General features: G+C 42.3%; 1 protein-coding gene across 1 annotated transcript in view; it reads right to left on the bottom strand.

Annotated features, from left to right (window-relative positions):
* Window positions 1-14953, bottom strand: part of STK31 (serine/threonine kinase 31) — a 39208-nt gene that overhangs the window by 20355 nt on the left and 3900 nt on the right. Inside the window, 5 exon segments of the mRNA XM_027786441.1 lie at window positions 7922-8075; window positions 8936-9057; window positions 11094-11262; window positions 13113-13329; window positions 13332-13467. Of these exon segments, the coding sequence (XP_027642242.1) occupies window positions 7922-8075; window positions 8936-9057; window positions 11094-11262; window positions 13113-13329; window positions 13332-13467 (798 nt within the window).

Genomic DNA, 14953 nt, shown 5'->3' with positions numbered 1-14953 from the left:
CATACATGTCAAATTACATCTATAAAGTCAAACTGCAAAAGATTTCTTTCTGGAGAAGAATGCTTTACAGTCAAAAAAAATCCTTTTATTAATTTTTTCCTTGCCTTCTAGCAGGAAAGACCGATGACCTGTAAGCTCCCTACTGATTATCTGCAGTAAGATCACTAAACTAATTTTCTAGAAACAAAATCAAAGTTTCCCTTGGATGACTGGCAGGATTAGTTCTGCTATTGGGAGAGGAATCCCACATTCGTATCAGACAAGACAACTAACAGACTTACCAAAACCAAACTTTTTGAAATGGATGAAGGAAGATAAAAAAACTATACTCAGAAGCATGTTTGCAGTGTTCTTTTCACAGTGATTTAACCCAACACGCCCACAGAAATATGAAAATATACACGAATATGGAAGACCAAATGACAGCTTTACAGACCTATTGTAAAAATTTGCTATTTCCTTCTTCATCCATCTCCAAAAATAAAAAAAGTAAGTAAAAAGATTGAAATGCTATAACACATTGTCCTGACACATGTTCCCTTCCCCATTTCCCCCCCAAAAAAATCTTGGGAAGTCTGGTGTGGAAGGCAATTAGTAAAGAAATAGAAAACAACAGAAGAGTTAACCAGGGCACTGCTATCAGTTTCACATGGAGCCAAAGAACAAATGAACATTTCCTACTAACAAGCAATATATAATATATCTGTAATGTAGATATGTATACACAAACACAGGTTCAAGAGTGTTTTTAAATGTAGTTTATCCAGTGAAATCTTAGAAGTCGACTTAATCAGTTTAAGCATCCAGGGAAGATAGACTAGAAATAGACAAGGGCAGAACAAGATCCAGTGGCTGGAAATTGAAAGATGGACAAAACACAACAGAAGTGTAACTCCAAGTTGCAACATACACTGCTTTAAAACTTAGATTAGCAGCTACACAGATGTTGTAATTCAGCCAGACATTAGTGGCCTGGATAATAAAAATCAGTGGAATAAGTTCTACTACAGAAAGTGAACACAACATATTACTTCAGCACTTAAAAACAAGAAACAAACAAAAAAAATATTTAATAGGCACTTCTGCAATTATTGGGCATCTCTGGTGACCAAAAGCACACACAATTTTTACAGACTTTGGGCTGTTCTTCCCACAAGACAGGAGCTCATTTGTAAAAGAATACTGTAATGCACTGCATAAAAAGGAGTAAGGACCCCCTGCCATAAAGAACACTTTCCAAGACAAGACTTCTGCAGAATACTACTTCAAAAACTAAAGCCGTAGAGACGTAACATAGTAGAAGATTCAACCAGGCAACCAAACTCCAATACCAGTTTCAGCACTAGAGTAAATTGAACGGTCTACACATGACTGAACATACAGCTTGGGAGCCACAGGACAAGTCTGCTCCCTGTGTCTGCCATGTAATTAGATACATGTGACTTTTCATGGCTCACACAATGCCTGTTCAATAACCTCACAGAGCATTAAGTACACAGGCAGTATATCAATAGTCTGCTTAATAAAGATGTAAGCTCATCACAACAGCAAACATTAGAATTCAACTTCTTTAGAACAGGCTAAAGGCTTCTCAAACTACAAAATTTAGTTTAGTTTGTGTCTGGTCCATCTTATACCTTTCAAAATAAATAAATATATAAATTAATTAATAAACAGCTCCACAAACAACCTCACACAACCAAGCATCAGACACTGTCAGACCAAATGCCAAACCATCTTACCATCTTGTTTCAGACTATAGCAATGCTTAGGAAAGTCCATAAAACACGACTATGTATAGTGCAATCACCTCATCAATGCATTCTTGCTTTAGTGTGATTTAATGACTTCATAAGCAAGAGGGGAAAAAAAATAATCCCCCTCCATAGGTAAGTTCTAATCCCTTTTTAGAGCCTTTTTCTACTTTTGGCCCAAGTTTTTTGCTCCCTTTAGTGCAAGTTACTACTTTTTGATATACAGAATAGCTAAAGCTACCTCTGGCATCAGCATCCTCATTAAACGGCTCTATTTATCCTACCCTCCTCCACTTTTTTTTTTTTAAACATCGGTGTGATTATTTTTATCATCCTTCACAGAAAAAAATTCTAAATATGTACACTAGAGTCTCCAATAAGTTTCTAAACCAAAATCATAAATTAAACGACACATCCATAAAACACTATCTACAGTATCTGAAAAGTCAGTAGTTCTATTACACCCCATTACTAAGAGTATCTGCCCACACTGCAAGCAGGGAACTTCTAATTATCCCCGTTTTTTCATCTGCAAAGCTGCTGTCCTCTTGGTAACATTTCATAGGAAAGCTGGTAAGTGATTGCTACCACCACCTTCCTATTGGGACACTGAACTTACATCAAATTCCAGGACTAGTTTTGAATATATTTTTAAGTATTTCCACTCCAGAAGAACCATCTTTGTTATTTTCATACACACCATGCACCAGTACTATCTCAGTTCACTGATTATCTTATGTTTCCAAGACATACATCATGTCATGATACAGAGAAGGTGGTGTTATTGAATGCCGTCTTTGCTTCAATCTTTGCTGCCGAGGCCGGTCCTCAGGAACCCCAGAAGCTGGAGGCAAGAAAGTCTGGAGACAGGAAGACTTTCCCTTGGTCGAGGAGGATCGGGTTAGAGATCGTTTAGGCAAACCTGACACCCACAAACCCGTGGGCCCTGATGGGATCACCCCCGAGCACTGAGAAAGCTGGCAGACGTTATTGCTGAGCCACCGTCCATCATCTTTGATGGGCATGGAGAACAGGAGGGTGTCTGAGGACTGGAGGAAAGCCAGTGTCACTCCAGTCTACAAAAAGGGCAAGAAGGAGAACCCAGGAAACTATGGGCTGGTCAGCCTCACCTCCATCCCTGGAAAGGTGATGGAACAGCTCATCCTGGAGGTCAGCTCCAAGCACGTGGAGAAAAAGAAGGTCACCAGGAACAGTCAACGTGGATTGACCAAGGGGAAGCCATGCCTGGCAACCTGACAGCCTCCTACGGCGGAATGACTGGCTGGGTCGATGAGGGGAGCGGTGGATGGTGCCTACCTTGACCTCAGCCAGGCTCTTGACACCGTCCCCCACCAGAGCCCCCGGGCAAGCTCAGGAGCGTGGGTCAGGCGGGTGGGCAGTGATGGGCTGAGCGCGGGCTGAGGGCAGAGCTCAGGGGCTGCGACCAGCGGCGCAGAGCCCAGCCGGGGGCCCGTAGCCAGCGCTGTGCCCCAGGTCAGCGCTGGGTCCCGTCCTGTTCAGCTGGGTCATCGGTGACCTGAGGGGACGGAGCGCAGCCTCGGCAGGTCTCCCGATGGCACACACTGGGAGGAACCGCCGGGACACCAGCAGGCCGTGCTGCCCTCGGCGAGGCCTGGGCAGGCTGGAGAGCCGGGGGGAGGGGACCTCATGGGGTCCCACAGGGGCCAGCGCGGGGTCCTGCCCTGGGGAGGGACAGCCCCTGCACCGGCACAGGCTGGGGGTGGGCTGCTGGGGGGCAGCTCTGCGGGGAAGGGCCGGGCGGTGCTGGGGGACAGCCGGTTGCCCGCGGGCCAGCGGTGGCCCTGTGGCCGAGAAGGCGGGTGGGAGCCTGGGGCGCGTTAGGGGCAGCGTGGCCAGCGGGTGCAGGGAGCTGATCCTGCCCCTCTGCTCGGGCTGGTGAGGCCCATCGGGAGTGCTGGGCCCAGCGCTGGGCTCCCCAGTCACGGGAGACGGGGAGCTGCTGGGGAGGGCCCAGCGGGGGCTGCGGAGCTGGTGAGGGGCCTGGAGCACCTCCCTGGTGAGGAGAGGCTGGCAGAGCTGGGGCTGTGTAGCTGGAGAGGAGAAGGCTGAGGGGGGATCTCATCAATGTAATCAATTAACTTAAGGGTGAGTGTCAAGAGGATGGGACCAGGCTCTTTTCAGCAGTCCCCAGCGACAGGACAAGGGGCAACGGGCAAAAACGGCAACACGAGAAGTTCCATCTGAGTATGAAGAAACACTTTTTTACTTTGAGGGTTACAGAGCACTGGAACAGGCTGCCCAGCTGAGGAGTCCCTTTCTCTGGAGATAATTCAAAACCCACCTGGATGCAATTCTGTGCAACCTGCTCTGGGTGAGCCTGCTTTAGCAGGGGCTTGGACGAGATGATCTCCAGAGGTTCCTTCCAACTCTGACCACTCTGTGATTACATAAATGCCTTATTAAGAACAAACACTCCAGTTGCCCATCTTCATTTTAGGGCAGTATCTAAGAAAGACCCAGTTAAAGCAGCATAAATCAACTAAGAAAGCATAGAAAATGAAAACTAAAATAATGCCGTTTACTTTGCACTCAAACTTTATGGGGTTTACCCACGCCTGTGGTATTCAAGATGCATTAGGTTTCCCTGAAAGCAAAACAAGATGTTCGTTCCCAAGAGCTTACAAACAAGGCTTGTGACAGTGAGAGAGGGCATCAGCACGCCAGAGAGGTTAAAGGAAGAGCACATTGCTTAGGCAATTGAATAGCAAAATTTAACTTAGTAAAACCAATTTTGACAGCTGGGTTGACAAATTAAGCAAACAGAGTTAAACAGTCTGCTACAGTTTAATAGCCAACTATTTCATCCATCTGTTTGGGTTCACTGGGCTTCCTGTACATTGGATTTACACGTATCTCACTACAACTGAGCAGAAAACAAAGTCAGCAACATCAATGCATTTGTTAGCCTATCTACAGTCAGCATAATTTAAGTAGGTTTGAGAAGCAGAATATTAAGCATGCCCTTTTACTGTGTGCCTCTTCAGACATTTCTGGTATTTGAAAATATAGTAGCCAAGATCCTGTGGCATGTTACAACACATAAAATAGATCTTCAAAAATCAAAATGCTTCTCAGGAAATAACAAAAAAAAGTTAAGTCATTACACTGCACATTAAGACAGGACAGCCTTTGTGGCACTGTAGCTCTCCATGATGCCCCCAAAACTCTTGTTCTGTACATTTCACCTACCTAAGTCTTCAAAATACTTAAGACAAATTCCACAAAAGCCTTGAGATGTCCTGCTTCCAGCTGCTACCAATCCGTCTTGAAAAGTAAATTAATTCTTCAGGGAGCTCTACACTTCCACACACATTCCCACTTGCATACCCTTTGCAGCACTCAAGCACTCTGTGGGATACCTGACATCTAGAAGAACTCCTGTTGTCTTTATTTTTCCCCATTTAAAATATTTGTGACACTACCATGACAATTTCCCCTCTTCAGAGAGCAGGAATTTTTTTTACAGCAGGATGCTCTTGAAAAGTCATAAGATTTCATGTCACCATTCGTTTACACCTTAGCTTAGGCAACCAGGAACAATGTCAGAATGGGCATGGGAGAAGCAGAGGGGTGTCGGTTTCCAAATTAAACTGGTTTTCAAGCCAGGTGTGAAGCCAACACCTTGTCAACAAAAAACTGAAGGCTACACAAACATATGTGGAACTACTAGAAGCGGCATAGTGCTGTAAGCTCATTTCATCGGTATTTCAAATATTTTGGCAGTGTAACACACTACAATGCATCATGCAAACATGACTTGTTAGCCATTCACAACTAAAACTGAGGACAATGTCCAGAATAACATATTCCAACAAATTAGTCCATCAGAAAAACTTCAAGCATGCTTCTAGAATGAAACGTCTTTTCATGATGTTTCTCATGGAAGAATGCTGCTAGCTCATGTTTGCAACTCAAAATAAAAAACCTCAAAAAACACCTCACACACACTGCCACCTGAATGACACTAAATAAACCATCTCCTCTATTTAATAAACAATTCCGAGACTCCCCAGTCACACCACTGTACCTGTACCTGTCCTGTCCTAAATCCTAAAGCCCATGTTAAGATTTTTCTTTACCCCCAGTCCAACTCAGTCAAAGCAAACCTGGAGGACGGGGCAAAAACAAGTTCTAAGACAGCTTTGCTTTACTTGTCTGCTGTTGTTCAATGAGGCTTACAGACCCACTTGAGCTCAACCATCCCATGTAATCTCCCGAAAACTGCAACTGCTACTATTTCACATGAGATCAGGAATTCACCCAAGAAGAGCTTGTACAAGGGAATCCCTAGGCAGTACCTTGCAGCCTAGCTGTTCTACACATTACTCCCCTATACAAGATACAACACTAAAACGTCATCAGCTTATTAACACTTATCTTAATGTTGCCCAGTTTAAACATTTGACTTTATTTTGTTTTCACCTACAGCAATCAAATGTGTTCCATGCTACAGGTTTTTTTAATAGTTTTTCCTGCACAGCCAACAAAACCATAACTTACTTGGGATCGGTTGATGGGTCTGCCCCATCTACCCCGGTGGTGGCCAGTGCCCCCACCCCGCTGGAGCTGCTGAGGAGACAGGCTGCAGTGCAGACCTCAGGCTGCAGGCAGTGCCCAGACCTTTCTCCTGGGGCAGGGACAGGCAGCAGAGCTGCCCACAGAAGGTGTGCCCAGGCGGAGGGGCTCCTGGAGCAGGCAGCTGAGCTGCAGGAGGCAGTGAGAAGGATGCATCGTGTCAGGGAGGCTGAGGAGGAGTTAGAGAGCTGGTTCCAAGCGCAGTCTGGAGTGGACCCACAGCCAAACATCAAAAGAAGCATGACCAGCAGGTTGAGGGAGATGATTCTCCCCCTCTACTCCACTTCTGTGAGACCCCACCTGGAGTACTGCATTCCAGCTCTAAGGCCCCCAACATAAGAAGGACATGGACCTTTTGGAATGAATCCAGAGAAGGGCCACGAAGATGATCAGAGGCTGGAGCACCTCTCCTATGAAGACAGGCTGAGAGAGCTGGGGTTGTTCAGCCTGGAGCAGAGGAGGCTCCAGGGAGACCTTACAGAAGCTTTCCAGGACCTAAAGGGGGCCTACAAGGGAGCCGGAGAGGGACTTCTTACAAGGCCATGTGCTGATAGGACGAGGGGCAACGGCTTTAAACTGAAAGAGGGTAGATTTAGATCAGGTATTGGGAAGAAATTCTTTACTGTGAGGGTGGTGAGGCACGGGGACAGGTTGCCCAGAGAAGTTGTGGATGCCCCATCCCTGGAAGTGTTCAAGGGCATGTTGGATGGGGCTTTGAGCAACCTGGTCTAGTGGAAGGTGTCCCTGTCCCATGGCAGGGAGCTGGAACTAGATGATCTTTAAGGTCCCTTTCAACCCAAACCATTCTATGATTCCACGAGTCTCTTAATCACTCATTCTTTTCTAGTCCATTTGATGACCTGTTAAATTCAGTGTAATACAACAACACATTTTAAGCATGCCTGCTTAAAATGTGTTAGGTTATACTTGAAAATAGTCACTACACGTTTGCTGTCATTCTCCCAGATGCATCATCCCTTCCCTACCTTACGACAATGCCTGCCATAGACCAGGGAACCTTCCCATTCCCAAAGGTAGCATTGCTGCCCGGGAGAGACACAGTAGAGAGCCACCCCTACGGACACAGCCGTGCCTGCACACGCGGGCAGGCTTCTCCCGACGTGGTTGCAGAGGAGCTGCACTAGATGGCAGCTTTCCCCCGTGCGGTCCATCCTCCCACACACGCCTCCGCACGCCGCTCTCCCTACACCTCCCAGGTGAGGGAAGCACATAGGACGTAGCGGCATGCTGCTCTAACAAAAGGTTTTGAAGAGACAGTTCAGCTGCACAGCTGAAGCAGTTTCTAACTATCACAGAACAGAAAGCTTTTAAAGTACCATATTCTGATTTCCTTCTATTTCTTTACAAAAACCAAGGGTGTCAAAAAGTCTAGGTTTAACACAAAAAAATAACGCTCCACAAATACAGCAGTTGTGGCAAAGGGAGCAAAGCCTCCAATATTATCTAGCAAAGGGCAGATGTTTCCATGCATACTCTTATCAATAGCTGTTAAATTATAGCTCGAGAAAAAAAAAGTAATTCCAACCTACCACATTTCTGCATAACTGAATCCTCTCCTGAGCCAAGTCATACTCTGTCCAAATCTTCTGCAATTTTTCCAAGGAACACGGAACAGTGAGACATCCTTCTGTAACCACTTTTATGGTTTGAGAGAGCTGCTCCCCAAAACAACTGTTCTTATTTGTGTACCGAAGTTGTAAGGAGGAAACAATATTTTACCAGGATTTTTTTTCTCCCCAGAACTGAAGCAGTTTAAAAATCAATGCTATTCGGACTCCTGAAACATACGAATTGAGATAGCACTTGCCATGTTAATAACCGAGTTTCTTTCAAAAAGTAGCAGCAGCAGTCTGTCTCATTCAGCTGTTAATTTTTTTTTTTTTTTTTGAGGAAGGACCAAGAATACATACAATACATTCATTATACCTCAGTATTGACAAGGCTGTATGTGTACAAAATTCCCTCCTGCTCTTAATTTCCCTTTTGTCCTATTTCCTCCCTTGGTTGTTTGGGGTTTTTTGGTTTTGTTTTTTTCTTTTTATTCATCTTCCACAAACACATGTACCAATATATACATTCTTTCTTAAAGGCACTGATGATCATTTCTATTTCAAGTTTTCTTCCCGTTGCAGTTTTGCCTCTTCTTTTAAAACCAGAAGAGTAATTTGGGTTACCCAAAGAGATACACCTCTCGCAGCAATACAGATACCCAAGGAACTCTGACTACCCAGTTACTTTTAACAACTAGCTGCATCTTCCTTGAAGACTGAATTGAAAGCTCTTCCTGCAACAGCTATGGTAAAGGAGCAGAAATAAAGCAAAGTCATCTGATGAAGACTAAGAAGCAGACAATGCAAATTCTAATGTGAGCTTACAAAAAGCTCGCATTTCAGCCTTGCTTTTGGAAAATACTCCCCTCTGTATACAACACCATATTTTTCTTAGAAAATTAACAAAACAAAACTTCTGGGAAACAAAGAAGCATGTATTACTTCAAGAAATAAGCAGGGCAATGAGATGTAGTACTACTTCAGAAAAAAAATACATACCTAACTTCTTTCAGTGCCTTCATCTTAGCAGCCAAACTTCTCATTTTCTTTCCAAAATACATACGTAGGGTTTCCTCAAAACCTTCAGCAGTTTTCCTGAATGCTTCCTTCTTTCTCTGAATTATTTATCATTTTTGCAGCAGTGTTTCAACAAAGACAGGTAAAGACAGTCACAACAGTTAGCCAGAGTTACTAATACGCAGACCACAATTTAGACTTTTGAAAACTACAGATATGCACACAGACACAGATGGCCCTCTTCAAAATACCAATAAAATGCCTAGAAAGACTTACAAACCAATTTTATTTTCTTCAATAGCTCCTTAAAGGTCCATTTAAACTTAACATTTTAAACATTTACACTTAAAGGTTAACGGTTCATTTCCTTCCTCTCATTTCAGTAGTGGTGTGTTCAAGTGTATTTCTCCCCATTTGCTAGCAAGTTTTCAAACAACACAGATTTTTTTCTTCCCTTGCTGAAAAGTTCCTACCCATTAGTTCAAGAAAATCCAAGTCCAGTACCTCAAGAAACTCCTTAGTCTCATCACTACCACACCTCAAAGTGGTGCAGCAAAACAAGAACTCTTGCTGTATGTACAACCACCCTGACCTTCCTACAAGGGATGTTCTTAAGGAATATTCTTGACCCAAAAAAAGCCAACACACCACATCAGGCTATATTCCTCAAGGGGCAACCTGAATTTCAGAGTTCTTGCTCTCATACCATAGAGGTGCCCTTATAGACTCCACTTTAGGTAATGAAACAGTCTTTAAATATTCTCAGCCTTTCAGACTTGCTACATATTAAAAAAAAAAAAAAAAAAAAACAAAAAAAAAAAAAAAAAAAAACCAAAAAAACCCACCACCAAACAGAAAAACAAATATAGAAAGAATTAAATAGTTTTTTTATTTGCAGATGAGCATCCAGTCTCATGACTGCAGGGTGTCTTTTTTTGAAGTAACCCTCAAAGCTACTACCACACAACACCTTTCTAAAATAAGTCATTGTGTACCATAGTGGTTTTAGCAGGGAGCAAATATTATCTCACTTAAAAGGCTATCCACCACCTTTTCTTTTAAAGCAGTTTACTTGCATTCAACTCAAAATAGTAATTAAAATTTGCAGAAATCTGTTTAAAAAAGTAAATAAATCAGGCTATATATAAGAAATGCTTCTAAGAATTCCTTGCACATTCAAGTATTTTTTTCTTAGCTGCAGACATGTATTCTGTTGCTTGTCAATTTAGTTTACATAGAAGTACACAAACATCCTATCTTCAGTGGATGGAGAATCTGTGCAACAACGGATTAGCATTCGTAGCAACACAGGTGTTCTAGGCAGAGGTAACAGAGTAGCAAAGCCAGTTATGAGTAGTTTTATTCTGCAAGGAAGTCGTATGCAAATTCAGGTTTGGAGGTTTCAAAGGGATTTACACAATGGCAGATTTTCCTTTCGTATCTGTAGAGATAAGTGTTTGCACAACATTTTTCTGAATTCATGCAAATAGCTTTTCACACAATCTCTTCTTACTACTGCTGTTTATCACACTTAAAACCATTCACACCATTTTTAAGCCTACCAGTAACTATTACTAAGTACTGCGTTTCTCTCAGATAGTGCAAGGAACTTCCCCTGCAAAGAAACATAAGCATATTTTCTATTAAGCAGCAATTAAGGAAATACTAATTCTTACCCAGTTCTATTCCACAGCTGCTATGATTCTGTGAGGCTTAGGAATTTTCAGCCCAACACATAGAAAGCTTTTTTCCCTCTAAGTGAGAAGAAAAAAAAAAAAAAAAGAAAAAACAAACCCCCAAGAATTGCATCCTTATACACAAAGCATGTTTTTAATCACAAAGTGCAAAGCTACGTGTTCAAACTGAACACCTACATCCAAACCAGCAATTTCATCAAGTGTGGTGGCAAGCCAGTACATACACCAAGGGGAGCTAGAATCCAACTTGGACTGCAAAACATGCGCTAACACACACTGACAGCATCTCCCTGCACCAGGGCAAGACAAATCTCCACTCAACCAGTTTAATCCAAACAACAGTGCACAGCTGAACTGCAGTACAATGAAACCGTAAGACAAAAGCATTGTCAGAAACACAACAGGGAGGGAAGCACCCTCTTTGCATTTCCACATACCTGAAGCTCACACTTCAGCTGTTGAATCCTTGGTTCTAGTTCCTTCTGCCCCTGCAAGAGATATACATTCTCCCTTCCGAGAACTTCTTTGTCTTCATACAGCTTCTGATCTGGTCCTACTTGTGCCAAACTGGTGTCTGACACCAAGGTAGAAGCTAGCATTTTTTCCCTTTTACAAATTAATTAAGATAAATTAATTAAAAAAAAAAAAAAACCACACATAATGTGCATTCTTTCATGCTATAGTAATTTCAGAAATGACCACAGACCACCACATCAAAAAGACCATAGAAGCACCCAGTGTCATGCTTTACAACTTCAGAATTTGCATCCCTCTCCATACCAGTCTTCACAAAGACACAACACAAAGGAAAAACATACATCATTTGAAGACAACCCTTTCTATGTTTTCACTAACTCAAAAGTCTTTCCCATCAAAAAAACCCCTTACAATACCACACTGCAGATCCAGAAAAGTCAAGATCCATTGTAATTCAAGTCCTCTATCTACCAAATAAGCCAAAGCACTTTAAGGTTAGTGTTTTGGATCTATAACCTAAAAGTTATTTTTATAATGAAAAGTGATGTGAAGCCATCTGCCCCAGAGTACTGACAATACTGTATGGTACCAAAGCTCCACTAGAACCCACATCAGCTTCATCCTCACCTGTATGGCTTTGGTTACACCCTAACTTCTTTTCTTCTCAATTTCCTTTGCAGGCATCCACTCAAAAATGCCTGCAATGTGCAAAAAGTTAAAAGATGCCAGAACGTACAGAAATGGAATAGAGAATCTGCTGGCTGCTCAGGCCAGTCAGGATACCTCATTGCTGCGTGCCACAACAGCAAAAGGCTATTTCTTCTTTAAAAATCAGATTCAGAGTATATCGATAACTCAGAAAACAGGGCAGATCAGAGTATCAAAATAATTCAGGATGAGGTACTTTAGACTTTTTTGAAGAGCACCTCATTTCATATTAGTATTTATTAACAGCATAGACTTGCCTAAACGATCTAATTGCAAAATGTATTTGGATAACATGCTGGTATGTGGAAGGGCATGCCCCTCAGGTGATTCATTACAATGTTTAAGAAGCTCAAATTATGGAACATTAGCAAATTCTAAATAAGTTTTTTTGGAGAACATTACTTCTTACACCATCTCAACTTTCTGAATGCCAAGTACCATCTTTCCCACCCACAAACATTTTTCTCAGCAGCCTGTTGCCATGGCAATTCTAGCAACTGTAGGGCAAGTCTCTTTAAAAAGATTTCTTAGAACAACTGTAACTGCCAACTTACCACCATGTCTTGTCAATGTAATTACAAGTTGCAAAGACACCGTAATCCCCTAAAGCTTACTTCAAACCGTGGTTGCTGGCTTTCTTTCTTATAAGGACACATTGTTACATTCCTACACAAATAAATCACCAAAATATGTTTGTCCTGCTAGGTAAGTGTACTTTTACATTCCACTTATGCACCCAGGGAGTTTTTAAGAGTTAAATAAATAGGGGATAACTAGAAAAAGACTCAGGGACAAGCCTATGAAAAATTCATAGATGCTAAAACAAACATTGCATTGCCTGTCACTGCAAAATCTCCTAAAGGCCCGATGTCCTGCAACCTTCGCTCTCAACTAAGCTTTCCACTATGTTCTCCTCTGCTTACTAGCTGCTACACCTTCCTTCTTTTTCAAAATCTTGCATTAAGATATATGAGAATTGTCTGTCTCTGGAAATCAAACACTGGCTAGATAGCCTGTGCTTCCTCAACAACATTAATGAACAGGTTTCTACAGATTAATGTCCTAATTCCCACTACGGTAGCATGCACACAGACTCACATATACTCACTTCCACTGCGTGCCTGTATTACTTCACTGGACAGAAAGACAGAAACTGAACCTCGTATTTTAGATACTCACTTCCCCCTTAATCTTCTCATACACCCATATCTCAGTAACTAAGCTAATCAGATCACTCATATAAAGTTTTCTGTGATGTTCCACTGCCTTACTTTGGGGCAAATATACAGTTTCCAGTAAAATTCTGATTCCTTGAGCTGGCAGCTGCTGGGTCCACACACTGTCTCAGGGTGCTGTGCAGCATGTGATCAGATCTGTTTACGCACAGTGGAAATGAAACTTTTATCTTCCAATGCTGATTCTTCACAACATTTACTTCTCTCTCTTCCACATTTTTAGTGTTCCCTGGAGATGCGCATCTTTCAGTAACCCCCCCTTGGCCACCTCCTCTCCAATATCTACTTTTTCATACTTTGCTTGGGCAATAATGGTACCATCTTTGTGCTTGGCTTTATGACGTATTCTTATTTCTTTTTCAAAAACCAGGCTGCTCAAGAACTTCTTCCCCTGTAATACAAAATACAATGAAGTTGTGTATTGGACACTGAATACTTTTAGCTGAAATCAGCCATCTTTCTTCTAAGAAAGAGAGGACATGTTTAAGACCAAAACCCAAAAAGCCACACAGGTAAAACTTATATTTAACACATTTATTCTGGAACAATGCTGTTATCTGTACGGCTACAAATGCACCTGATCTAATCACTGTCAATGCCAGACTGGACTTCAACACCAATACTTCTACCTCACTGTTCAGCTTCAAGGAATTCAGTGTCACACAAGTGACAGAAGTCCAAAGTCGCATCAGCTCTCACTAGAAGTTGGCAACCAGGTTATCCAAGTCTTTTAGAGGATGCTAAACCAACTATTTAACAGCATTATACGCAACAATATGAAAAAAATATTTGAAGTATTACATTGTTTAACAGCCTTTCAATAAGTGGTCCAGAAGTTGAAACAGAAAATAGTGACAAATGAATCATCACGTGTATCTGCCCTATCGAAATCTACCTTACTGAAAATACTCATTTAGAAACTAGGAAATTCCAGAATTGGCAGCTATCAGTTTCATCAATAATATCAAAGAAAAACAGCTTTGAAAGACTGGGGAATGCACTCAAGACTTTCACATGGCATCTGGGAGAAAGTTATCTTTTATTAAGGATTTTTTTTCTTTTGCCCCACTGCTTCTAGAAGTAAGTTGATTTTGCTGAAAATTAAGAATGGAAGGGGGCAGGAAAGCTACACAGAGCATAAAGCTTTATTTCAAGCAACAAGAACAGTTAAAAAAAAAATCCAACAACACACAAACAAAATAACACCCCAGGGAACTGGGAACAGATATTTCTATTCTGAGATTCTCTGTCTTAAGGAATCACATTAAGCAACGTCAATAGGACCACAGGGATGAGATCATATACAAAGGGTCTTGGGACCCCTAAACGGTAGAGGGATACAATAAGGCAAGCAGGTCTGCCACCTCCTCCTCCGGCAACTGCTGGTCCCAAGCCACCAGCTGGTGAAGCGTGGGCAGTGCCAGTGACAAGCCTTGAAGCAGCACACCATCAAGACTGCAAGTGATGTCCTAGAAAGGGAGGCTGCCACTAGTGCCACTCAGAAAGACTCAAATACCGGTCCTGTTAGCATCAGCTCCTGACTCTTTCACATTCATTGCCAGCCAGCAACAATGACTCACATTTACTTGTTACTATCTCTCTCCTGACCAAATTGTACAAAAGTTTGTACGGTACCCTGGCACACCAAGTTCAAGCGGCTCACAGATGTAAGTGAATTTATTGCAGGTTCTGTAATCAAGGGAGGGATTTTTCCCCCTGAAGGAAAAGAAACAGAAGTAGTACTCTGTTACCTCAGTGCCAGAAAGAACTTGGGTCAGTCAAAAAAAGACCTGAGGCTCTGAAAATAGCAAAAGCATACTCTAAAAATCACCAGCCAGCACAACCTGAACCATTTCTTATAAAACTGTTTTGGTTTC

This window comes from Falco peregrinus, chromosome 5 (genome assembly GCF_023634155.1).
Source record: "Falco peregrinus isolate bFalPer1 chromosome 5, bFalPer1.pri, whole genome shotgun sequence".
Classification (NCBI taxonomy): Eukaryota; Metazoa; Chordata; class Aves; order Falconiformes; family Falconidae; genus Falco; species Falco peregrinus.
The sequence above is the reverse complement of the archived record's forward strand: the minus strand, read 5'-3'. Positions and strand labels throughout refer to the sequence as shown.